Source organism: Panulirus ornatus, chromosome 2, assembly GCF_036320965.1.
Source record: "Panulirus ornatus isolate Po-2019 chromosome 2, ASM3632096v1, whole genome shotgun sequence".
Classification (NCBI taxonomy): domain Eukaryota; kingdom Metazoa; phylum Arthropoda; class Malacostraca; order Decapoda; family Palinuridae; genus Panulirus; species Panulirus ornatus.
This window is the reverse complement of record NC_092225.1, coordinates 23,149,499-23,174,789: the sequence shown is the minus strand read 5'-3', so window position 1 is coordinate 23,174,789 and position 25,291 is coordinate 23,149,499. Positions and strand designations below refer to the sequence as shown.

General features: G+C 36.9%; 1 protein-coding gene across 11 annotated transcripts in view; it reads left to right on the top strand.

The window, feature by feature from the left end:
- Nucleotides 1–25,291, top strand: part of LOC139754243 (TOM1-like protein 2) — a 45,391-nt gene that overhangs the window by 7,944 nt on the left and 12,156 nt on the right. For 6 of the 11 annotated variants that reach the window (XM_071671608.1, XM_071671571.1, XM_071671633.1 and 3 more), the window contains exons 3-11: nt 4,324–4,490; nt 9,951–10,041; nt 13,674–13,780; nt 14,860–14,943; nt 16,182–16,415; nt 16,951–17,075; nt 18,168–18,337; nt 21,095–21,191; nt 22,847–22,928. In XM_071671608.1, coding sequence (XP_071527709.1) covers nt 4,324–4,490; nt 9,951–10,041; nt 13,674–13,780; nt 14,860–14,943; nt 16,182–16,415; nt 16,951–17,075; nt 18,168–18,337; nt 21,095–21,191; nt 22,847–22,928 — 1,157 coding nt within the window. Of the gene's footprint in view, nt 1–2,851; nt 3,088–4,323; nt 4,491–9,950; nt 10,042–13,673; nt 13,781–14,859; nt 14,944–16,181; nt 16,416–16,950; nt 17,076–18,167; nt 18,338–21,094; nt 21,192–22,846; nt 22,929–25,291 lie in introns of those variants that run through there. The other 5 variants (XM_071671616.1, XM_071671582.1, XM_071671601.1 and 2 more) reach the window with 2 other exon arrangements.

Here is a 25,291-nt window from a genome sequence, read left to right as displayed (position 1 = left end):
TGATGCATAAGTCTGATCATTGGTGGAACCCAGGAATGGAGTTGTCAGGCTGTACTTATTCTAATTTATTAGCATAAATGATATAGCTTTAGAAAAGTAGATAATTACTTGTACCTCCTGTTATGTACCTACTGCTCTGGTTCAAGAGTGCCAGTTTCAAAAGGTACCTATAGAAAGGAAGAATATTTCCCAGTATGAAAATGCTTCTAAAACCTCTGAAAATTCAGATAGGCAACAAGTATATCATCAATATTATTCACAGAGAATGTAGCAGGGATGTGATATTGTTACAGTCACTGCTTCCTGTCATCTGTAAAAGGCCCTTTGGTAAAGGATGGAATGAATAGAATTATGCAAATTAAATGAAACTAAGAGGATGTATTTTTTACACTGTATGCAGTGGTGTAAACTATCCAAACAAGATAATCTTAATCTTCAATTTTTTCTACCAGACCTTCCAGTAATGAAACTTGAGCTAACCCTGCAACATAGCTTCCATGTATCATTTTTCTATTTTCATGCCTTAACTTTTTTTTTTTTTTACTTAAAATTAGGTGTCATAGATGTTATAAACTACAATAGGTGTCTGTCTTCCAATGAGAATAAGTTTGTCATTTGATGGTGATAACTTTGGTGCAGAACTTCCCATATTTCTAAGCCTTTGTTTCATATTTTAAAAAATAAACTGAATTATTTTTGTTTCATTATTATGGTTGAAAACTGATATTTTGTAAAATGATATTTTTGTGTGTATAACTGGGAATACTCTGTGACTCTAAGGCAACTTATTGCTTGAATTGCCATGCAATTCCTCACAGTGATTTTTAGAGTTGAGGATATTTTTTGGTTGTGTGACTACTGATAAATGTATGAATGTCACGGTTGGCAGTATATGATAGTTAAGGTTACTGTACAAATAGACAGAGATCAGTATCTTCAAAGCTTGAAATAGATGGATATCCTTAAGAACCATTTTACAGAGGACAGTTCTACAGTTGATTGAAGCCCAAGACCTGGAAGTGTAAGCATTATGCACCGGTTACTTGTGATACTTAAATCATGTCAGTACATTTTGATAAGAATATCAATGAAACAAAAGCAGGAACTAGTAATCATGTTGAAAATCATATGAGCATATATCATGTAAATAAACTTGTTTTAGTATTATCTGCCTCTTTGCAGTCTGACTGATACATACTCGGATTAGATTAAATTTTTTGTCTGTAAGAGATAGTTATTTCTCCACCTTTTAATCCTGAAAACAGTACCTGCTGTCCATATAAGCTAATACAGTCTGATTGGTCTCTTTGTAATAGTAAGGGAGAAGCTTTTATGTTTTAACTTTTATTTAGTCAGCAGCATATTAAGGAAATTGTAAGCCTTCATCCTAAAGAAAGGGATAGAATTTTATAACCTATTGTTTTCCCAGTGTTCAGACCATTTAGAGAGTATAATTTAGTGTACTTAAATCTTTCCACATGATATTGAAAAGTGAGGGGGAGGAAACTGTTGTGTTCAGCATCATCACCAGTCTTGCTTGCATTTCATGTTGCTTTGGATTGATGGGAACTATCTTCTTTAAAGTGTAAGGATTAAAAAAAGATTTTTTACAGTCAGACAGTTTTAATTCTAAAGATAGTAGCTCACAAATGCTTTTATTTCATTGTATATATTCAAAATGGGAAATGGAAACCAGGAAAGATATACACCTTGTGTTTTAAAATGGGTAACCCAAAAGTATTGTGCATTTAGAGTTTTTTTCTCTGTGGACTCGCAGGAGAAGGAGTTTAATAGGTCATGGTGATGTGTCAGATATGTAATGTACACTGTGGGACATATTAGGGAAAAGAATGTAAGGTATTCAAGTTTTCCTTCACATTCTTAAGGATAGAAGTTACTTGCCCTGTGATTGATTATATTGCAGGACTAAACTCTGAAAAGAAATACTAATTTTACAAAAGATTTCTTGCATGTGAAATGAGAGAGAGAGAAAAGAAAAGGTGTAAGTGCTCCAAGATCAGTAAGTGGCATTCCTTCCGCCAGTGCCATACATACCTATTCTTTTGTGATGTAGTATAACATGTAAGGAAGTAAGTAAAAGTCTTACTAGCTGGAGAGTTGTGGCAACAAACTGGTGTGGTTGGTGTGACTGTGTTGGCATTCATGTGTGACTGAGAGTGGCTCAGTGTCAGTCTCTCTCTTACCTGTGTGTGTATGTGTGTGTCAGAGCTTCAGCTTTTCTAGATCTATATTGTGTTTATTAATTATGTTTTGATGCATGGAAATGTTCAGATATGCTAGTTCTCTTAGTGTGATCCTGATGCCCCTCAAACACTGGGGGATGGATTGTGATCTCTTTTGTACAGTACCTTTTGTGAAGTGAAAGTTTTGTGTGCTCAGTCATTCATGGTGTTCTGTTCATGGGAAATGCTTATTCAGTTGCCAGGCAATTTCCTTGTATTTTTAGTTATCTTTAGAATGGAAACTTATTTTGGTCTTTGGTAACTCAGATTGTATTCAGTTCATAGGGTTTTTGATATTTCATAAGGCAATGCAGAGTAAGTCCCATGATATTTTTTTGTGTTTTGAAGTTGTTTCAGAATCGTATCTTTACTGTTTTTTCACCTTCTCTGGAAAAATTGGAAGTGAAAGCAAGGGGATTGTGACGAAACGGAAAATATGAAGTTTGATATTATTATGGTTATCACTAAAAATTGTCATATTCTGCATTTCTGGTTATTTTTGTTATATCATTTTCAGGTACTATGATAATATTTTGAATACTCTCAAATATTTTGTTTTTGTAGGTAAAATCTTTACAGCTGTGGATAATTGTGATAGATGTGATACTTGTTTGTAAATTATCATTGTAGATTTATATACTGTGTAGTCATTCACCAAATTGAGTAGAACTATTATCAAGAATTTCTGGCATAATAGTTGTTGATAGCTGTAAAACTTGCCAGTATAAAGGACAGCAGTGAATGACTCAGTTGTGAACAAAAACAGTAAAGCAGACACTTGTGAGCCTTGAAGACTGGTCAAGGATCCTCATCTATGCAATGCCAGCTGTTACACAGAAAATAGGTACTATTTTGATTTGTTGACTAAAGTAATTTTGTTATATCACTTATGATAGATTAACTGACTACATTTATGTATGTGTGTGTGTGTGTGTGTGTGTGTGTGTGTGTGTGTGTGTGTGTGTGTGATGTTTAGGTTTGTCTTGTATACATCTGTTGTTCAAGTCTTTTGTAAACAGGACTTGTATATGCACTAGTCTCATATAGTTGTATCATATTCTTGGCTTGAAGTGGTACTGTGAAAAATGATCGGTGAAACAACTTTTTTATTCAGCTAATTGAATTTATAGTGTATTATGGTATTCTTACAGAAGGTACTGTAAGTTTGTTATGGTAATTCACTTTGTTAATAGTTGTACTCTGCACATCATTGATTCACTTTTTGATTCAGGACTAGACATGATTCATCCATGCGAAATTGACCTAGCATTGTTGAAAATTGTCTCTGAAATTTATAGTATAATAAGTAAATGTTGGATTTCAAAAAGGACAAAATCATGTAAGGAATAGGAGAGGTAGTTAGAGAGAGATAATAAGAAGAGGCTGGTAAGAGAAAAAAATGAGAAAGGAAAAAGGAGATAAGACAAAGGTATATGTTTATGCAGTGGATGTGGAAGTTGTCATGATGAGTATTGTAATGTTTATCTGTCCGTCTCTCTATCTTTTTGTCCACCTAGATGTCTCTTTATCTGCCTGTCTATCTATCTGTCCCTGATCCCTGGGGTTAGGGGAGAAAGACAACCACCCATATATCTCCGACTTGTTGAAAGCAACTAAGAGGGCTTAGAAATTTTTACTCCTGTGTTTATTTTCAAAAATAGAGTATGTATGAAGGAGCCTCCAAAAGATTTTTTTCAAAGGCTGACCAATTTGTTTATAGCACTAACTTGCTGAAGCAAGAAAAGGCAATCAGGTATAGAACAAAAAATGTACCTTATCTTTCATCATTACTCCATGCCAAATTCCAAGGGGTGGATTAGGTACATACAACCTTTGAAAATCACTCTCACACATCCTCAACCCATGCCCAGTATGTTTATATGAAACATAGACTTCGATGTATATGAAATGCTTCCTGCTTTTACATTCGCTCAATAAGTTGATTTTTCAAAGGTCACCAACTTCTCCATTCACACCACTTCCCTACACATATTGCTTCCATTGCGTCCAGTATCCAGTGATTCCACTATTTTGATGATCAATCACTGGGACAGACTGAAATATTCTTTATAAATTCCAGAGCATGCAACTGCGGAGACCCTGCCCTCTGAAGACTGGGGTCTTAATTTGGAAGTATGTGACCTAATAAATGAATCCGAGGATGGTCCTCGGGATGCCATAAAGGCCATCAGGAAGCGTCTTGCCACCCAGCCCAAGAATTACACTGTTGTCATGTACACACTTACGGTCAGTTTACGTTTTAGTTTTATTTCTATAAGTTTTTTATATGTTAGGGAGGAAGTGTAATTGGAAACCCCTAAACATTTTCTTCATCTTGTGGTAAACCTTACAGCAGTGCTTCTATTGTCACATGATGATTTAAAGCTTTCTGCCTCTTTTTAGAATCCCAGCTGATGGTTGCTTCCACTGGTTATCGTTATATCTCATAAGAATCATTCTGCCCCAGTTAGAGAAAATGATACACATCTCATTCACCCAAATGACATAAAAAGAATGTATTTGTATGTCATCTAGATGGAATGCCAGATTTCAGCAGTCTTGTCTTTTAGTTAGTTTTAGGATTAAGGATAGAATTTCTTGGGTATGATTTTTGAAATTTTATATGCAGATAAAGTTTTCTCATCATTTATTCATTTAGATAAAGTTCTGTCTGTGTAAGTGATATATAAGGTAAAAATGTATATTTTTAAAAACTATGTAGAATGCATGAAAGATACATAATAACTGTGTATGTGTAGTGTGATGTCATGCTTTGAAAAGAAATTGTGCAGTTCTAATGTTTGCCTACAGTTGGTCTCCTTAACTATTTTCATAAGGTGAACTCTGGCAACAATGTTGATTCCCAGGTGTCTCTCGAACAGATTCCTGCATTATTTCTCTTGCTAAATAATATTCATGTTAAGGCCTTCTTTCATTGTGATCCATCCTCATTACTTTGCATTTAAGTTAGATTTCATCATCCCTGTATTAGACCAACTTTAGAGTCTGTCCAGGTACTCCTTGTATGTTGATACAGTCCTCGTAGCTTTTCACTTCTCTCATGGCCTTTGCATCATCTGCAAATATATTTGGATATGAGTCCATACCAATGGGCAAGTTATTTACATTTATCATTTTTCACCAAAAAAAGACTGATTATTAGGACAGGTCAGAAGTGCTCTTAGCATGTCTATATCTTATAGCTGTAAAGTATATTCCATTGGTTTGAAATAAGTTGTGATAAAGGGTAAATTAGTTAATATGCAACGTTTTATGAAGGATTATATGCAAAATTTTATGATGGATTTTAGCCTTTAAACTAAGCAGTGTACAGTTGAATGAGACTCCACCACTGTGAAAAAATATCCATATAGAATATGTCTGTATAATGTGTTATTGAAAATAATGCACACAAGATAAGTGTACTTTCCTCTCACTTTACCTGGGAGGGTGTTGAATGGGATGGGTGAGGGATCTTGCCAGTGGTATGAATGTTCATCATTTCATTTAGGTGTATGATGATTACAGGTCTTACCAAGGAGTGATTTCATTCAGTGTACAGCCTTAAACATACTACGCACTTTATGATTTTTTCCAGGTTGATTTCATGTCCTATATGTGTTATTTACATACTTTTTACAAGCATGTTTTTTGTGTTGTTAGAATTGTTATTGATATTATTATTTATTTATTTTATTTTGCTTTGTTGCTGTCTCCCACGTTAGTGAGGTAGCGCAAGGAAACAGACGAAAGAACGGCCCAACCCACCCACATACACATGTATATACACACACGCAAATATACATACCTATACATCTCAATGTATACATATATATACACGCACAGACATATACATATATACACATGTACTTAATTCATACTGAATTCATACTGTCTGCCTTTATTTATTCCCATCGCTACCTCGCCACACATGTAATAACAACCCCCTCCCCCCTTGTGTGCGAGGTAGCGCTAGGAAAAGACAACAAAGGCCCCATTCGTTCACACTCAATCTCTAGCTGTCATGTAATAATGCACCGAAACCACAGCTCCCTTTCCACATCCAATCCCCCCACAGAACTTTCCATGGTTTACCCCAGACGCTTCACATGCCCTGTCATGTATAATGCACCGAAAATATATATATATATATATATTTTTTTTTTTTTTTTCATACTATTCACCATTTCCCGCATTAGCAAGGTGGCGTTAAGAACAGAGGACTGGGCCTTAGAGGGAATATATATATATATATATATATATATATATATATATATATATATATATATATATTTTTTTGTTTTTTTTTTTGCTTTGTTGCTGTCTCCCGCGTTTGCGAGGTAGCGCAAGGAAACAGACGAAAGAAAATGGCCCAACCCACCCCCATACACATGTATATACATACGTCCACACACGCAAATATACATACCTACACAGCTTTCCATGGTTTACCCCAGACGCTTCACATGCCCTGATTCAATCCACTGACAGCACATCAACCCCGGTATACCACATCGCTCCAATTCACTCTATTCCTTGCCCTCCTTTCACCCTCCTGCATGTTCAGGCCCCGATCACACAAAATCTTCTTCACTCCATCTTTCCACCTCCAATTTGGTCTCCCTCTTCTCCTCGTTCCCTCCACCTCCGACACATATATCCTCTTGGTCAATCTTTCCTCACTCATTCTTTCCATGTGCCCAAACCATTTCAAAACACCCTCTTCTGCTCTCTCAACCACGCTCTTTTTATTTCCACACATCTCTCTTACCCTTACGTTACTTACTCGATCAAACCACCTCACACCACACATTGTCCTCAAACATCTCATTTCCAGCACATCCATCCTCCTGCGCACCACTCTATCCATAGATATTATTATTATAATTTGATATTATTGTTATTAGTTATTATTATTGTTATTTATTGTTATTATTATTATTATTATCATTATTATTATTATTCCATGTTTGGCGAGGTGGCGATGGGAATGAATAAAGGCAGACAGTGTGAATTGTGTGCATGGGTATATATGTATGTGTCTGTGTGTGTATATATATGTGTACATTGAGATGTATAGGTATGTATATTTGCGTGTGTGGATGTGTATGTATATACATGTGTATGGGGGTGGGTTGGGCCATTTCTTTCGTCTGTTTCCTTGCGCTACCTCAAAAACGCGGGAGACAGCAACAAAGCAAAATAATTAAAAAAAATTATTATTATTATTATTATTATTATTATTATTATTATTATTATTATTATTATAATAATTATTATTATTATTATTATTATAATAATATTCCTAGGACCCCTTTTCCATTGGTTTCTGCAGCTTCAAGGCTTCACCACAATTAGTAGGAGGGAAAGGTTGGATTTCTTTGGGATGAGATTTTCTTTGACAGGATTGTACTCTAATGATACAACCCTGCTGAAGGTGACTTTTCACTCGTGGAGTAAGCACAAGCAGGCAGAGTCTGCTAACGCCTGTTATATGAATTATTTTTGTATGTACATATAATTTACATGGACAGAACTTTATTTGTATGAATTATTGAAAAAAAATAACCTTATTTATATGAAATATACAACTATAAACATATGTAATATAAACACTGATACTGGTAATATACCGCGAAGGTATGTTGCCGCTCCTACCCAACTGGGTATCAGGAGGGATAGTGATGGCTGTGCAGTGAACCAGCACTTCACTGGTTGTCAAGTTGCACTCATCTGACCCAGGAAGCTGTCTTTTCTTTCTGTCTCACCCTCAAATGGACTGCTGGCATTCTGTCCTCAAACATACAATCTCTCCTTGTCCCACATAACACTTGACAACACATGACTCGCACAATATATTTTTCATAACTCTAGATTTTCTTGATGTGAGTGCTTTAAGCTAGGCCTGCCTTTTGGTAAAATGATAAGAGCAGTAGATAGAAGTATTAGGTAGGAACAGTCGGCAGGAGCATTAGATAGGAACATTAAGTGGGAGCTCTAGGTGGAAGTAATGGGCTGGAACATGAGATGGGGACATTAAGTAGAAGTAACCGGTAGGAACATTGGGTAGGAACCTCTGGAAACACTGTTAGAGTTGCCATCTGCCAGTGACCCATTAAGGATGAGGCATTAAAGGCTATGAAGTGGCACTGGAGTTCACATGTTATGGAGACTCTTTTGCTGTGGGTTCCCTTGAGGGAGTTTCTGAAGGGAATGGCCATCAGAGGTATAGATAGATAGATATATTTATGTGAATTAGATCACTTTTTTGCAGTGCTGCCCTTCAAGTATGCACTGGATCCCCCCCTTGAAAATGGGAACATTGAAAGAATGATATACAATACAAATAGAAGCATAGGGAAGAAATTGGTTTACCCATGTATCTCTTGAATTATATTTAAGGCTACTGGAATTGGTGGAAGGTTTAGGGGGGTTGATGCTGGAAACCCTTCCCTCCTGTATTAATCTTTTCCAAAGGAGCCAAGTGAAGATTTTTCATTGAATGCTGAGTTGTCTGTTCCTGGCACTACCTCATTAAAGTGAGAATTGACTAACAGGTATGAAATGACTTAAAGTATGAACAAAGAATTCAGATCTTTGAAAAACTGGTTGCAGATGGCCAAGAAGAGAGGGAGCTTGGAGTTATTATAGGTAACAGTCTGAAATATACTGAACAAAGCATAGACTCTGCCCAAAAATCAGACTTATGAACTGTTGTAAGAAACTTCAATCACAAACCATCAGACACCCTACTTTGTCTCTGTAATTCTACTACCAATGCCACATTTTGAATATTCGATACAGTAGTCACCAGTTTATAAAAAAAATAGGCTAGAGTTTAGAAAAGAGCAACAAGAATGATAACAGGACTAAGGAAAGAGGAAGGAATTGAATCTTGCTTTATAGGAGCAAAGGCTCTGTGACAATTTGACTAAAGCATTCAGAATGGCAGAAATATTTAACATAAACAGATACTCTGTTCAGAATACATAAGGATATGGTTATCAAAAAGAATGGGCTAAATCATGGAAGAAATGGGTCTCGTATAAGTATAAGGAACTTCTTCTTATCACTTAGGATTATGGAAACCATATGAGTTGGCTGCTGTCATAGTTTCTCTTGAGTATGTAGGTACTAGATTCTTCATTTAGTCATATGGACTAATGGTATATTTTCACAAAATTAATGTTTTTTTTTTGGATGTGCTTATGTTAGCATGATATGGAAGCTTCCTCTTCCATCCTCACTTTTTCTATGCATGTTCTCTGGCACTTTGAATTGCAGAAACTCAATGCTAGAGTATTTTGTAAACCCTGCCCTGTCAAGTAATAGGTGATAAATGCACATAAGACTGTTTTGACTTTTTGATTTACTAGGTATTTCACAAGTAATTCCTTCATGCTAGGAATTTTATATGGCAATTGTGCATTCGTTCTACTGTAAGTTTGCTGCTTATGTGCAGCAAATGCTACATAGCCATCAGTCTTGCTGTCTTGAATGTAGAGAGTAAGTAAGTAGGTAAGTTTTCCAAGGCCACACTCCCAAAATTTGTTAATCCTGTCGTAGACAACAGAAGTATTCACGGTTTTGTGAGAAATCTGATGTATGCCCTTAATGCATTTTGTATGTATTATTAGGTAGAATTTAATAGATGAGACAAGCTCATGATAGTAAAGCAAACATTTATTTTTTGATATTTTTCCGCAGTTGTTGGAGTCATGTGTAAAGAACTGTGGGAAACGGTTTCATGTACTTGCATGCAGTAAGGATTTTGTGCAGGACTTAGTAAAACTCATAGGTAAGTGTAACACAGTATACGCTGTTAAACTGCTGAATCAGGTGTTTCCCTCTGGTGTCTTAAGAGAATCTTGTTCTTTAGTGATATAGTTTGAGATGATTATTGAATGTAAATATTTTTCAATACATTCTTAAGTTTGCAGCATAAAAAGCATGGCTTTCATAACAAAAAAAAAAAAAGAAACTCACATACACATTAATTGTAATTAATGCTCTGCATTATGTCACTCAGCATAATATTTTCTGTGATTTTGCACAACAGTTCTTCAAGTTAACAATGCATTGTAAGGATATAATTTTGATGAGAAACCTTAGACAATAACGTTGAATATCATTTTAATGCGTTATTGTTTTGAAAAACCATGGATATTTCTCACTTGTAGATGAAGCCCTCTTGTACTCACAAAAATGAGGTTTGTTTATGAGGATTTACCTTCTTTGACCACCATAAAGCAAATGAGGTGAGCAACGGCTCATTTACAGGACTTGGCACCCATACAGCAAACCATCCATGCTTATGATGTTACAGCCCTGTGAACTGACATCAAGTGAACCTATACCTAAGGTCATATTCACTTGCTCACTTGCACAGTTTGGACATGCTGACAGTTCCATGGCAATGTTGTACCTTTTTTTGGGGGGGGGGGATTAAGGAAGTCTGTTTATGTGTTTTCCATGATACAAATCTGAAGTGATTTGTTGTTTCCAGTTTACTCATAGGCAACAACAGCATTAGCTGCCATAGTATGATGGTGCTTGTAAAATTTGTTGCATTGCTCAGTATGACCCCTTTATTTTACAATGGTTCTAGATCATTGATGGTAAACAATTTAATATGACAACAAAGCTGTAGAGGATCACTGGGACCATTAGTTTGGATTAGGACATAATGCTTAACAGCATATCCTGATTCACTCCAGGATGGAAGTTTTAATCACTGCTACCATTCTACATCTTAGGGTATTGGCAGGATGTTACAGACATTAACCAGCATGAGCTTATTTTTTTTTCTATACCTGTCCTTTACCATCTTAGTGAGGTAGCATCAGGAGCAGATGACTGAGCCTTGGAGGAGAAATCATTGCTTAGCTGTATGATTATACAAAGACAAATGCAGATTAGTTATTTTGATTATTAGCGAATGCAAGAAAGGAAACTTGGCTTCATTGTTTCCTTTTCAGGTTAAGCATAGTGCTTCAGCTCTTTAACTGCTCGAGTTCAGTCCTTTTAACCAGTATATTATCATGAGATTGGTATTGCCAACTTATTTTGAAGATCTTTTGATTATAGCAGGTTTTGTCTTCATGCAAGAAAATCTTAAATTGCTCTTGAGCTCTTGATAAGAGGTTGCTTTAGGTTTAGTAGGTGCTCCCAGTGTCACTTCACCTTGCATCAGACAGGACTATAGCTTATTTGTTGTACATGTACCTTAGCTTGTGTTTTGATTTTGTGTTATCACCTTTTGGATTTTAAATGTCAGGATGTTTGTTCAGCTCTTACAGCTCCTAGGGTCAGGTGTTTCAGACACATGGATGATCACCCAAAACACTTTTTTCATTCAAAAGTGATTGTTACCATATTAGATCAGAGAGACAAGATGGTGTTAGAGTCTCTTGCTCTTACTTAGTCTTTGGTTAACTATTAGGTAGTCTTTTATAATTTTCTTAAAAGAAAGGGGGTTATTTTAAGTTTAGCTACAAGAAAAGCTATCCTTTGATGGACCAAGAACAGTTGAAATTGTGCCTTAGAGCATGGTGGGAAATGGCAATAGCAGTTATTATTGCCCCATTTGGGCCCTACCTTAGGCTGCAGTTCATCAGCAAGATCTTGAGATCCTTGAAGTAAATTCAGTAACTTCCAGCTTGAATATTGATATGGTTTAAAACCATATCTATTCTTTGGACAGTTCTAGGACAGTTTCCTTCATATTGTATTTTTCCTTTTATGTGAATTATTTAATTAATGGTCATATTACACAGAGATACTCCTGTGTTAAGTTATGCTTGACATCAGTTCATGGACTCTGGTTTATATGATCATTGGACATTCTTTCTTGACCTTTGGAGTGGCGGGAGGAATCTTTTGACTTCACGCAAACTCTCAGAGAAGTAATTGTCGTTTTTTTGTTTTATGAAAGATGCCTTGGACCTTCCAAAAGAAGCAAAGTTCTGTGGGTCACTTTTTAGAAACAACAAATTTCAGGCAGTTATGGGCTGTGTGTGGAGCCTACATGTGAACAGAAGTTCCCAGTAATGAGTCAAAGATGACCTTGTTGATTTGTATCATATCTTGTTTTCCTCCAGTTTTGTAGCTATATCTAGGTTTTAAGAATTTCATCTGTCACAGGAAACAAGGGAGCTGACACAAGATGCTTGGAGAGGCAATTGTTGGATGCGAATGTCATACTTAACACCATATGAATGTTTTCGGAAAGTGTTATATGATATCTTTTGCAAGGTTAAGGAGTTCTAACATATTATGGCCATTCTTTTAAGATGGACTTTCTGTAAAGACTCCTTCTATGTCACTTGCAGTTAAGAAAATTGTACAGGTTGGAAGCTGTATCTTCTAGGAAGATGGGATGTTTAGCATTTTGCAATTTGATCTTTTTAGTTCACCGCTGATGTATCTGTAGCCTCCATCACTCAAAACTTCCATATTCTTGATGTCATCCCCCTTACTTTCTCCACATATGACACATTGATCCTCATAATCAGTTTTTCTTTGCTTATCCTCTCCATGTGCCTAAACCCTTTAGCACACCGTGGTTGGACCTGTTAGTCACACTGTACTTATTACCACACTTCTCTGTGAAACTAACCTTTTTATAGATGATTAATCTACTTCACACCCCATGTTGCCCTCAGGCATTTTAATTCTAGCCCATCCACCTTCCAGGGTCCAAGACTCACATCCATGCATCACTGTTAGGACTGCCATGCCGTAGAATACTTTCATATGTAAAACTGTTCAGACAAATTATGTGTTTTTTCTCAAAAATTGTTTTGGAATATTTACTTTTAGTTCAGGAGACACCAAATATGTATCCTAGCCTTGTAAAATGAATGATAACTTGTAGAGTACAGCCCAACTGCTTGATAAGGTGCCTTTGTCCATATACCAGGGCTACTAATCATGTTATCAGATAAGGATGCCACCTATAAACAGGTATTAATCTTACCATATCTTTAGGTGATTAAGTCTGTATTCTTATATTTCTTAAATTTTTTGCCTGTTTACCATTTACTGCTTATTGAGGTAAGTCTAGGAACAACAGATCCACTTGCCTAAATCCGCCCTTTATCTCTCATGTATTATGCAGTGAAAGCAGATACACCATCCACAGCCAAGTCCAACTGACTGCTCCATAGTTTCCCTGGCCCCTTCATATGCCACAGTTCTGCCCACTGACAGCCTCTCATTCCCCTTATACTACACCTATCCAGTCATTCAGAATTGATTCCTGAATAGGTGCATGCTTCTATGCTCTTGATCCTACCTATATTAATGGGAAAGGAGTTCCTTAATAGATAGTACCTTCATCTTATGATTTTTTGTGTGCAATCTTCATATTTTGATAATGTTGCTGTGATCTGTAGTGTGCCTAATATGGAATATCTTTGGTTCTGTTAGGTCCAAAAAATGAACCTCCAGCTGCTGTGCAAGAGAAGGTCCTACAACTAATCCAGGCATGGGCAGAAGCCTTCCGTCACCAGCCAGAATTATCTGGAGTCTCTCAGGTACTTGTTTCATTATTTTCTAAATAAATTCCTATTCTCTTAGCATTTTGGAATTCATGTAGTACAGAATATATAGGGGGATATCTATTGAGAAATTTTAGACATGTGGTAACATATGGTAATGATACCATAAACACCTATCTCTCACTATATGGAACAAACATTCTTGAAACGTTGTAAGCATAGTGAAATTCCATATGTTGAAGCTTGGTTTTCCATGACATTTTTTTTTTTTTACTTTTTTTTGTTTACAATTGCCCAAGGACACCATTGTAAGAAAAGGTCTTGGTGTTACCGAGGCCTTTTTCTAGGAACTGCTGCAGCTCCAAGGCTGTGCTGCTTGCAGTAGTAGGGAAATGATGGATTCCTTTGGAGTTAGAATTTATTTGACAAGATTGTGTTCCCAATGATATAGTATTGCCAAAGGAGATGTATCACTTGCAGTGTAAACCTTGAGCAGGCAGAGTCTGGTAACACCAGTTCCCAGTGTGTAATGACCTCCTTGATATATCTTAATTTTTCATTTGAGTTACTTGATTTACATTATCTTTGCTCCTGTGGTACTGCTTGCATTGAAGATGCCTTTATTTTCTTCTTCATCTTATTGCTTTGGTTATAGCACAAAACATAATGGTGGCACGACAGGAGAATATGAAACTTGTACTGGACCAAAACAATAAATAAAGTGGTATGAAGTGCGAGCAAGGACAAGTAACAGACTGCATGGAATGGAACACTGTGTATTGTCCAATTATTGTCTTGCGTTTGTTAGAAGTATTGGTGGATGTACGTGTAGGACTCTTATTGGGAATTGCTTCCACTGAAATAAGTGATGATATACCACAGTATGCCATTTTGTGTTATTCAAGAAATGTACTTAGGAAAATTTTCATTTTTGATATTCATGAAAACAGGTTATTTAGCTTGCTGCTAATCCAACTTAGATTTATGATTTTAATGAAAAAAGTGAAAATAATTTTATTTTGTGTTGATTGTATGTCTGCTTCTTCTTCTGTTTGTGCAAGGAAGTAGTTGCAATACAGAGTGAAGAAAAATAATTGGCAGTTTGTACATTTCAGGTATATGCAGAACTAAAGCACAAAGGTGTAGAATTTCCCATGACCAATCTGGATACCATGGCACCTATCATTACACCACAGCGGGTATGAATTACATATATTTTTTACCCAGTGATCCTTCTTCTGTATTCTATCCTTTATATGAGAACTGTGTTCAAAGTTTCTCTAATATCATGTATCCTTAACTTTGTGATTCATGGTACCTTTATAAATTACATAAATGATATACATAATTGACTAATTGGCTTAGATTGTAAATAGGGTTGAATACAATATAGATATGTTGCAGTAGAGAAGATTTGCTTGTATTGTTTTTGATAAATATTTTTATATTCTGTACATGAAAGTTCCTTTCTTAAATTTTAAAGCATGTTTATATGTGTACTTTCAAGTAGTTAGCCAATTTTTCATAATGTAAGCTAACCACCTTTGTGTGAAAAAGGAACTTTATGGTCCATGGTTAGTTATTCCATGGAAGATGGTTGTTATTAGGATGCTGACTTTGATTTAGGGTACTCTGGCTTTTAATGAAAGGATCCAGCTGTTTGAATAGATATGACTGGTACAGTAGCTGGTTGCTCAAAAGAACATTTACGTCTTCCCTTAAAGTTTAGTTTTGTGTTATATCAGTTTGGTTCTGCTCTTGGGTCATACTATTTATCATCTACTGACATATTACTCTTTAAAGAAGAGGTATACCAGTATCACCTGCCTGGTATTGGGAGGGTTAGTAATGGCAGCATAGTTGTCAAGTTACACTTTTTTGACCCAGGTAGCTGTGTTTTCTTTCTGCCTCACCCACACTTAAACCTGTAGCATTCTGTCAACAAACATACATTCCCTCTCTGTCACTCATAACACTTGACAACACTTGAATTGCACAACTTATTCTTCATAACTCTTGATTTTCCTGTGTTAAGTACTATGCACTAGTCCTGCCTTTTGGTGAAATGATAGGAGCAGTTGACAGAAGTAGTAGGTAGGAATGTTGGACAGGAGCATTAGGTAGCAGTAGTTGGTAGGAGCATTAGCTGGGAGCATAGGTAGTAATAGTAGGTTGGAACATTAAGCAAGAACCTTAGATAGACTCATTAGATAGAGGTAGTTGATAATAACCTATGAAAACATTGCACTAGTATTGCCTTTGCTAGTGGCCTGTTTGGGGTGAGGCATTAAAGGCCAAGAAGCAGCATTGGAGTTCAACTCTTATGCTGCAGCCACCCTCTTGAGTGGGTTCGTAAAGGGAGTGGGCATCAGAGATAAAGACAGATTAAAGAGAGAAGTATCTTAGATTGCTGAAGCATTTTGATTTTTATTTGCAGACAGCTCCTGAGCCCCGTCCTCGCATACCTCCTGGTGCTGCAACATCACCACGTCACCAAACTCCTAAACAAACGACAACCACTCCAGCTGTTCCAGTTTCCTTGACAGCTGAACAACGAGCAAAGCTGCACAGTGAACTAGATGTAGTGGAATCAAATGCCAAAGTTTTGGGAGAGATGCTATCAGAACTTAGCCCAGGAAAGGAACACCAAGATGACATACAGTTGTTACAGGTGTGTAGATATTGATTCTATATATGTTGGTTTACAGACATAAACTCTCAGATGTTGTGATTGAATTGATAATGAAATTTCCCATCTGTAATCGTACTTTTAAGTGCTGGGGACTTTTACATTTTTCTTAGCTTTTCAATTGTTCTCAGTTTTGTACTCCTACTCTCTGCTTTTCATATAAGTCCATACACTTTACTGCATTTTTTTTCTTATCATTTATTAATGTTTTCCATTTCTCAGCTGCCCTCAAACTAGATTATCTTGCCACCTTTCTATATGATTGTAAACAAAAAATCACAATGGGGGCTAAGACATTTGATGTAGTTAAGCAGTGTGGTGATTTAAACTCTGTAGAATACTTTACAATTTAATTTGAGATTTGATATATGTAGTCATTATGTTTGAAAAAGCCTGGATTGTAATCCTTCATGCAGGAAACAGCATTTATGAACTGGAATTAATTATGAACTGGACTTAAAGCATTACTTTCTCCTATATATTTTAATTAATTATATAACTCTATATATGAATGCAGGAACTGCATGCAACTTGTCGAGCTATGCAGCAACGTGTGGTTGAACTAGTGGGTCGCATCAGCGATGATCTTCTCACTGCAGATCTATTACGTATCAATGATAATCTTAATAACCTTTTTCTCAGGTAAGTGCAGTAATAGACTTAGTTATTTGTTACATAAAGATTACATACTTTGGTGGATTCTCAGGGGAAGTGATTTATTATTCTGACAGGAATGGAAGCCAGAGAGTGAGGTGAAGGGATGGAATTAGGGAATATGTGGGTGGAGGGAGTGTAAACATGGAAAAGTGTGTGAATTGTGGAAGGATACAATTGGATGGAATTGAGATAGCTTGGTCAACCCATTTGGATAGTGGAAGATGAATGATAATTTTTTCTTCAAAATTGTTTGCAATTTCCCACATGGACAAGATAGTGCCAGGAACAGAAGAAACTGTCTTATTCACAGACATCCACTGTTTAGGTGTCATTAATGGACCAGAGTCAGAGAACCCACTTCACATCCAGAGTCCACAGACTTTTTTGTGGTTTCCCCTCACTACTTCATATACCCTGGTTCAACATGTTGACAACACAGTGCTCCAGTTCACTATATTCTTTGCACACCTCACACCCTCCTACATGTTCAGACCCCAAACTGTAATACTGACCTAAATCTGGAGGAGCTGGGAGGCTTCTTGCTTGAAAGACTGTTCTTTCAGAATTTTATGTCATTGTTTTCTAGAGTATCCTTCCCTTGGTCAGGTGGTGTGTGAAGTACCAAATCTGTTAAGTTGAATATACTCTGAAAGTTTGCTATTAAGACCAACTTAAAACATTTGAACCTAGGAAATGATGTAGGGTGGTTCTCTGATTTAGCAAAAATTTTTCTCCTTCCCTGATGAGTTCTGTATTAGCTATTTTTCAAAGACCAGTTTGGTTTAATTATCTGAAATTTTTCATTATTTTCACTTGAATGTAAGAGCTGATTTTGATATTCTCCTCTTTTGATATTATTATATGTTTGCATGAATTGTTTCTGAATGTATTTCAATGCTTTTGACATTCTTGAGTGTATTACTTGAACGGTTAATGATCTGATCACTTGATTTTGTACAGTATCACATGGGTTTTTGGAAAATATCAATAACATCTGCATTTTTTGTTCACAGGAACATACTGTAGTTGATTATAGCGATGATGGATTATGTAAGAAAAAATGACTTTATATTGCAGGTATGATCGTCACATGAATAAGGTGAAAGGTGTTGGTAGTCCTACAAAGTCTTCACCACAGCGTCCATCCCAGCCACCACAGTTACCAACACCACAGCGAGCACCACAACAAGAAGTGTCACTAATAGACCTTGCAGATGAACCACCTTCTGCACAGTTGGCCTCTCTGAGTATGTAATGTCTCAGTCCTCTCTTAGAACTTTGTTGGTTTATGTAATTAGTGTGTGCTAGTGGGTAAGAATTCGTGCAATTGACTTCAAAATTTGTATTGTTTAGGCTTAGAAGTTTCCTATTGCTACTACCAATTATTTCCACAAGTCTGCTCGTTTTATGTTATAACTGTGCTTGTTTTTAAGAATATGATGCATATCATGTAAACTTCAACTGCAGTATATATTAATTATCAGACAGAATAAACAAGTTTTACTTCATTAAAAATGGGATAGTTTTATGAAAATGAAAAGCAATAATAGAAAATTCATCTTTATGAAACTCCCCTGAAGTGGCTACAAATCTAGTGAGAAATATTCGTTGAGACTGTATAATCATCAGTTAGCAGATAGGAGTATTATCATGTTGAGGTAGATAGTATATGGTAGGCAGCCAATGACGGGGAAGGTATATTACCAGTACTCCTTGCCTGGGTATTGGGAGGGTTAGTGACTGGTGAGTAGTGAACTGGCACTTTAGTGGTTATCAAGTTGCACTCCTATCACCCACATAGATGTCTGTTCTTTCTGCCTCACGCACATGTGGAGTACTGGTATTCTGCTCAAACATACAATCTCTCCATGTCATAAATAACACTTACCAACACTTGCACACTCTAGATTTTCCTGTGTTGAGCAATATGCACTGGCCCTGCTTTTTGGCAGAATGGAAGGAGCAGTAGATAGAAGTAGGTGGTTGGAACATTTAAACAGGAGCATTAGGTAGAAATGTTAGGCAGAAGTAGTAGGTAGGAGCATTAGATATAAGTAGTCAGTAGGAACATTAAGTAGGAGCCTCTGCAAACATTCTGAGAATTGCCCTTTCCCAGTGGTCTGTTAAGGGTGAGGCATTAAGGTGAAGAAGCAGCATTGGAGTCCATTTGTTATAGAGATTCTGTTGCCATGACCATACCCATGAGGGAGTTTCAGTTGAGATAAGGGATCAGGAATATAGATAGAGGGAGGGCCTTGCTCCAAAGGAGTCTATTACTTCCTTGCTTCTTTGCTGTGCTATACCTTGAAGCTGCAGGAACCTCATGAAAGGGGTCTTGGGGCAGTATAATGATTATAGTGTAATAATTAAGAAAATAAGTGATAGTATTGAAAATAATGATTTTGAGAATATTACTTTTTCTATCATACTTGTTTGCCTTTTCCCACATCAAGGAGGTAGTGCCGGAACTAACCGAGAAATGGCCTCTCCTGACATGAAGAGTATTAGATGATTCTATGGATTGCTTTGACACTCCTAAGACAGGACAATAGCATTTTCGTAGGTGGTTGCTGTTTACAGTCTGTGACCTATATTGTTGAAGATTCTTTTTTTCTGAGCAGTTACTCCAGTTATGTAAAGGCCTGATTCCTCCTCACATGGAGTACTCCTGTTTCATCTGGGATGCTTGTAGCTCTGTGCTTAAAAGTGACATATCATCTCTCCCAAGCAGACTTTAAAACCTGAACCAAATTTTCAACACTGCTCTGTTGGTTATTTTACCTTCAACAGATATTACATCAGTTTCTGTTCCTGAGCTAGCAGCTTGCATGTCTTTTCCTCTGGACACATATGATTACTGTAGGGCCTTTTGTTTCGCAGGGTGGGCTGTTGTGATTTCTGTTTCTTTTTCTTCACTGCAAAGCTATGGAGGTCTTTTCTGAAAAATACGACCTGTTCCAATCGGAAAGGAAACTTTTCCACCTCAAAAGCTCTTAGTTTCATTTTTCTTTCTTTCTGTTGTATTTCACTCATGGCCTAGCCTAGAAAATGACTCTGTTCATGACTGGAACATTTGACATAAAAACTGGTAATACTCTTACTTTTACATGAAAGCTGGTCTGGGAGTGTTCATCAATGTGTTTGGAAATGAAATGGCACTTCATTAGCTTGACAATACAGTTAATGATAATTGTGCAATGAGACAGCACTTCAGTGGTTGTCAAGTTGCATTTCTCTGAGCCAGGGAGCTGTCTTTCCTTTTTGCCTCACCCATATGTGGACTACTATCTTTATGTTCATAAACATGTAATCTGTTCTTTTGTTACACATGACAACACTTGCCTCATACAGCTCATCCTTCGTACCTCTAGATTTTTTGGCGGTGAGCACTATGCGCTATGCCTTTTAGTGAAGTGGTAGCAGTAGATAACAGTAGTAGGTAGGAACATTTAGGGAGGAGCATTAGGCAGAAACATTAGGTAGAAGTAGTAGGCAGGAGCATTAGGTAGTAGTAGTAATTAGGAACATTAGGTGGGAACCTCTGCAAATGCTGCACTAGAGTTGCCCTGTGCCATTGGCCTGTTAAGGGTGAGGCACTAAAGGCTAAGAAGTGGCACTGGAGTCCACTGGTTATGGAGACTTTGTTGCTGTGCCCACCCCCTTGAGGGAGTTTCAGTTGTAAAGGAGTCAGAGATATATATAGATAGGCTTAAAAGAATCACTAGGTTTGTTTCCTTTACACCTTCAAAATAAGTTCTTCCCAAACATTTTAGTTATTTACAGTTTCCATATTTTGAAGCATTTCAAATCCTTATGTAGCACTGAAGACTTGTGGCACAGAAGTCTGAAAATACTTTAAGGTCTCCACACTGTATTATCTGTTCAGTACATTAAAACAAGGAGAAAATGAGGGAACAGTCTAGAATGTGGACAGAACTGTCATGTCTTTCACAAGCCAAGTGTTTTACATAGCTTTCTCCTTCATTTCTTATTTTCTTTTTCAGCTGTAGGAAATTCCCCAAAAGCGAAGAAAAATGAAGATGCTGACTTTGATATGTTTGCTCAGTCCCGAACAGCTACATATGAAAACACCAAGACTAGGTAAGCTTGAGGATTTTTCTTTTCCAAGTTGCACATGTATAATTTTCCCCATTTTAAGAAAAAATTGGTAATACTTTTATTGTGGAGATTGTTATTCAGCTCTAGAAATTTTAGTTATAGAATGTTTGATTTGAAGCTTGATATGTGCTTTGGAAAACTGCTGTTATCATCTTGTTTAGATTTACAGCTGGATAAGCCATAGATTAGAAAGCCTGGCCAAAAATATAAAGTGACTACCCCTACCCATGTGGACTGGCTATTGAAATTCTTATGTCAGAATTCAAATTGGCCAAGACAGTAGATTGTATGTTGAGCTGCTCTTAGAAATTGCAAATACACACACGTTGGTAGTGGTGTGAGATGGTTTGATTGAATAAGTAATGAAAGGGTAAGAGATATGTGTGTTGATAAAAAGAGTGTGGTTGAGAGAGCAGAAGAGGGTGATGAAATGGTTTGGACATATGGCAAGAATGAATGAGGGGAGGTTGACAAAGAGGACATATGTGTCAGACGTGGAGGGAACAAGGAGAATGGGAAGACCAGATTGGAGATGGAAGGATGAAGTGGAAAAGAACTTGAGAAATTGGGGCCTGAACATCCAGGTGGATGAAAGGCAGACACTGGATAGACTGAATTGGAACGATATGGTATACTGGGGATGATGTGCTGTCAGTGGACTGAACCAGGGCATGTGAAGCATCCATTCTAAACCCATGAAAGGTCTGTGGAGCCTGGTTGTAGATAGGAAGCTGTGGTTTTGCTACATTACTCATGACAGCTAGAGAATGGATGTGACCTTTCTTCATCTGTTCCTGGCACTAATGCAGGAAACAGTGATCAAGTATGAAAAAGAAAAGACTCCTTTAAAAAGTTGGGAATTTTGTATTAGAATTCTTAAATGGATTCTGACATTTCTGTAACCCTTGAAAAAATCTCATCTTATTCCTTAACTAGAATAGAATTTCATTAGAAGCACTGGAGGCAGACTTGAGTGAGAGGCTACTGAAGCTGATGTCTATTTGTTTGTAAAAATAAGCATGCATGACAACTTTAGAGTGAAACAGTTAATTTGATTTTTCCCTTCTAGCAAAATTTTTATGATAGTAGACAACAAAGGATGTCATATTGATTTTATTGCAGCTAAGCACTATACTTTTAAGGGGTACATATGGCCACTGGTGTGTAGGACAGATATGGACAAGGTACAGTTTTTTAGTTACTTAAGAGTGAAAATATACACTCACATAGACATATGCCATAAACAATGGCACAACAGGGCTGAAGAATAAGACCCATACACTCAGAGAATGGCCTGTTATATGAAAAGGGTCCATGGTGGGCATATCTCTGGACATACATTCATTATGAATGTTCATTATAATGTTCTCTGTGGCTTTGGAACTATGTTATATATATGTCATCAAAAAGAATAATTTATATGAATAGTAACGTTGCAGGGGAAATTTTATGCATTTTTTCCATAAGAACTTTAGGGTCAACTTTGGGACCAGGCTTATTGGCATGATATGTTATTTAGTGATAAATGGAAAGTTGTCACATTGGAGCCCTAGACATATAACTCTTACGGGTGTACCACTTCATGTGATTCAAATTTGTTAACATGTATATTTGGACTGATGCTGTATTTGTAACAGTGGCAGTACTTACCAAGACAACAGTGAGATGGATGTGTCATCGGCATCCCTGGGTCGTACAGCACAACTCAGACATGCTCCAGTGAGTACATATTTGTCCTTATCTGCCTGCATCCAATACCATAAGCACATCTTAATCCTCACCACCCTGCATATTGTCCTCACCTCTTTTGCCAACCCATTATGTCTTTTAACACACCAGATAAGTTTATGATATGCCACGGTTTTGTTCTGCAAGAAGGGAAATACATTGATTGTTTTGAAACCAGAATCCAGTTAAGTACATGACAAGTTAAGAAAATATATGTTGATTCTGCTTGCCTATGTATCTTATATCACTACTTCCTTCTCAGCTTAATTGGGTGAATCAGGTACCTACACAGCTGCTGCAATGTCAAGCACACTCATTCTCAGTCCATTTCCAATGTGTTAAAGCGAATAATGTACTGTCATACTTTTAAAAGTGTTCCTTACCTTTCACTTTAAAAACCAATGTCTCCATTCATACTACCTCTGTACACAAAACACTTCCATTGCAACCAGCTCCCAGTCATTTCTCTAACATCTTCAGAAATACCTATAACCCTAAACATGTCTCACTATGTCTGTTCATATTTTCTGTGGTTTGCATCTCTTCCTTGAAGCTTTTATTGTAGGGCTGTTTATAATTTTGACAAACCTGTTTACTTACTTTTTACCTAATCATGCCATCTTAAACAAATTTCATCCATGCACTTTTCTCATGACTTCACACCATATGACCTCATCTTTATTTTTCAGTTTATCTGTCATCTTAATTCCAGCTGTACAGTGCAAGTTGTCCATCTCTGCTGCTCTTATTTTTTACCTATCCTCTTCTATATACACTTGTGTTTCACATCTATATGTCAGCACTTGGACAAGTACTCCAAGCAAGCTCTTGCACTCTCATCCCAAGTATTTCCATTCTTTTGCATTTTCAGTGCACCCCCAATTATTTCCCCATGCTCGAATCTGCTTTCAGCATCAGCTTTCCACATACCGCCCTGACTAAACTTCCAAATATTCAAACATCCAGAAATACCACTTCTTTTCTATGCCTACTGATCTTACAGTCTAATCTCCCATAACTTTCAAAAACTAATGTCTTACTTTTATTTAAACTTATTCTCAGTATCCTCCTCTTACATCAATGCACTGGGCCTTTATTCAGTCCACCTCATCCTCTTGTTTAGCTGATAACAGCATCATCTACATGCAGCAACCATGACAACTTTCATTCTATTTCTCCCTGGTTAAATTTCATTTCACAATTACTGCACCTTACACTCATTTCAAGCAGTACTCCTACCATAAAATCATTGATAAGTCATGCAAGCTTGATACACTCCCACTTCTTTTCAGATCATTCTGTCATACTTCCACTAACTCACACATACACTACTTCCATAATGAAAGCTCTGAACGGCACTCAAATGTCTTCTGTACATTCCACATAGAGCAGGTTCGCAGGCTGTGTGTACATGCCTTGTTTTGGCCAACTTAACCAACTTCAGAAGGTTTTATCTTATGCAAAATGAAATCTATAAGAAAAATATACCTAGGTCTTTGTAGTCACCTACTCTCCAGTCTACTTATGGTTTATGTTTAATGGTACTGTATGTATTGAGTCCCAAACTGACATTTGGTAGCACCTCTCTCAGTGACTCACACTGGGCAGTCACCCAAAGTCAGGCATTTGGAGTGGGAAGGTCATACAAAGATAATTTTGAATACAGTAACGAAAGTTAGTTATGTCTTTATTGAAGAAGAGAGGTTTTACTGGGTTCTGCCTGCATGGGCTAACATTGCGAGTGAAAAGTCACCTTTGGGGTAGGTTGTGTCATCATCGTTGAACAAAAGGAAGCACAGTCCTTCTGGGAAATTTTTTGCTCTAGTGGAGTTCATTTCTGAGTAGTTGTAGTAATATGCTTAAGTATTACAATGTTGAGTGCCCTAAAATCAGTGATACCAGTTTTCAGGGCCTGAGGTATTGAAAAGATTGTTATCACTTCACTGATACCGCTGCTTTAGAGGATATCATTGTACAATACACTTGCTGCTGCTTCCTATAGTTTCTTTGTGGAGATCAGTCACACAAGGACTGACTTGTTATGTTGTCCCCTTCTTTCCTTAAATAGTAAAGTTGAGAAATATTCTTTCTTCTTTCGTCTTACCCTCTTTCTACCTTTAAGAACGGGTCTACAAACAGCTTCTTTTATTCTTCTTCTCATATGCTACCTTCTTTTTCTCTGAGATGGCCACAGCTTGGGCAAGTTTTACCTATGACATGTCAGTCACTGAAAAAAAAAAGTTTGCTCTATTTTGAGGTATACCATGCACCATGTAAGTTGTCTTATGTAATCTTCAGCTCTACTTTGTATCCTGTAAATTATATACCTTGTGATGTGTCTGGACCCCTGCTTG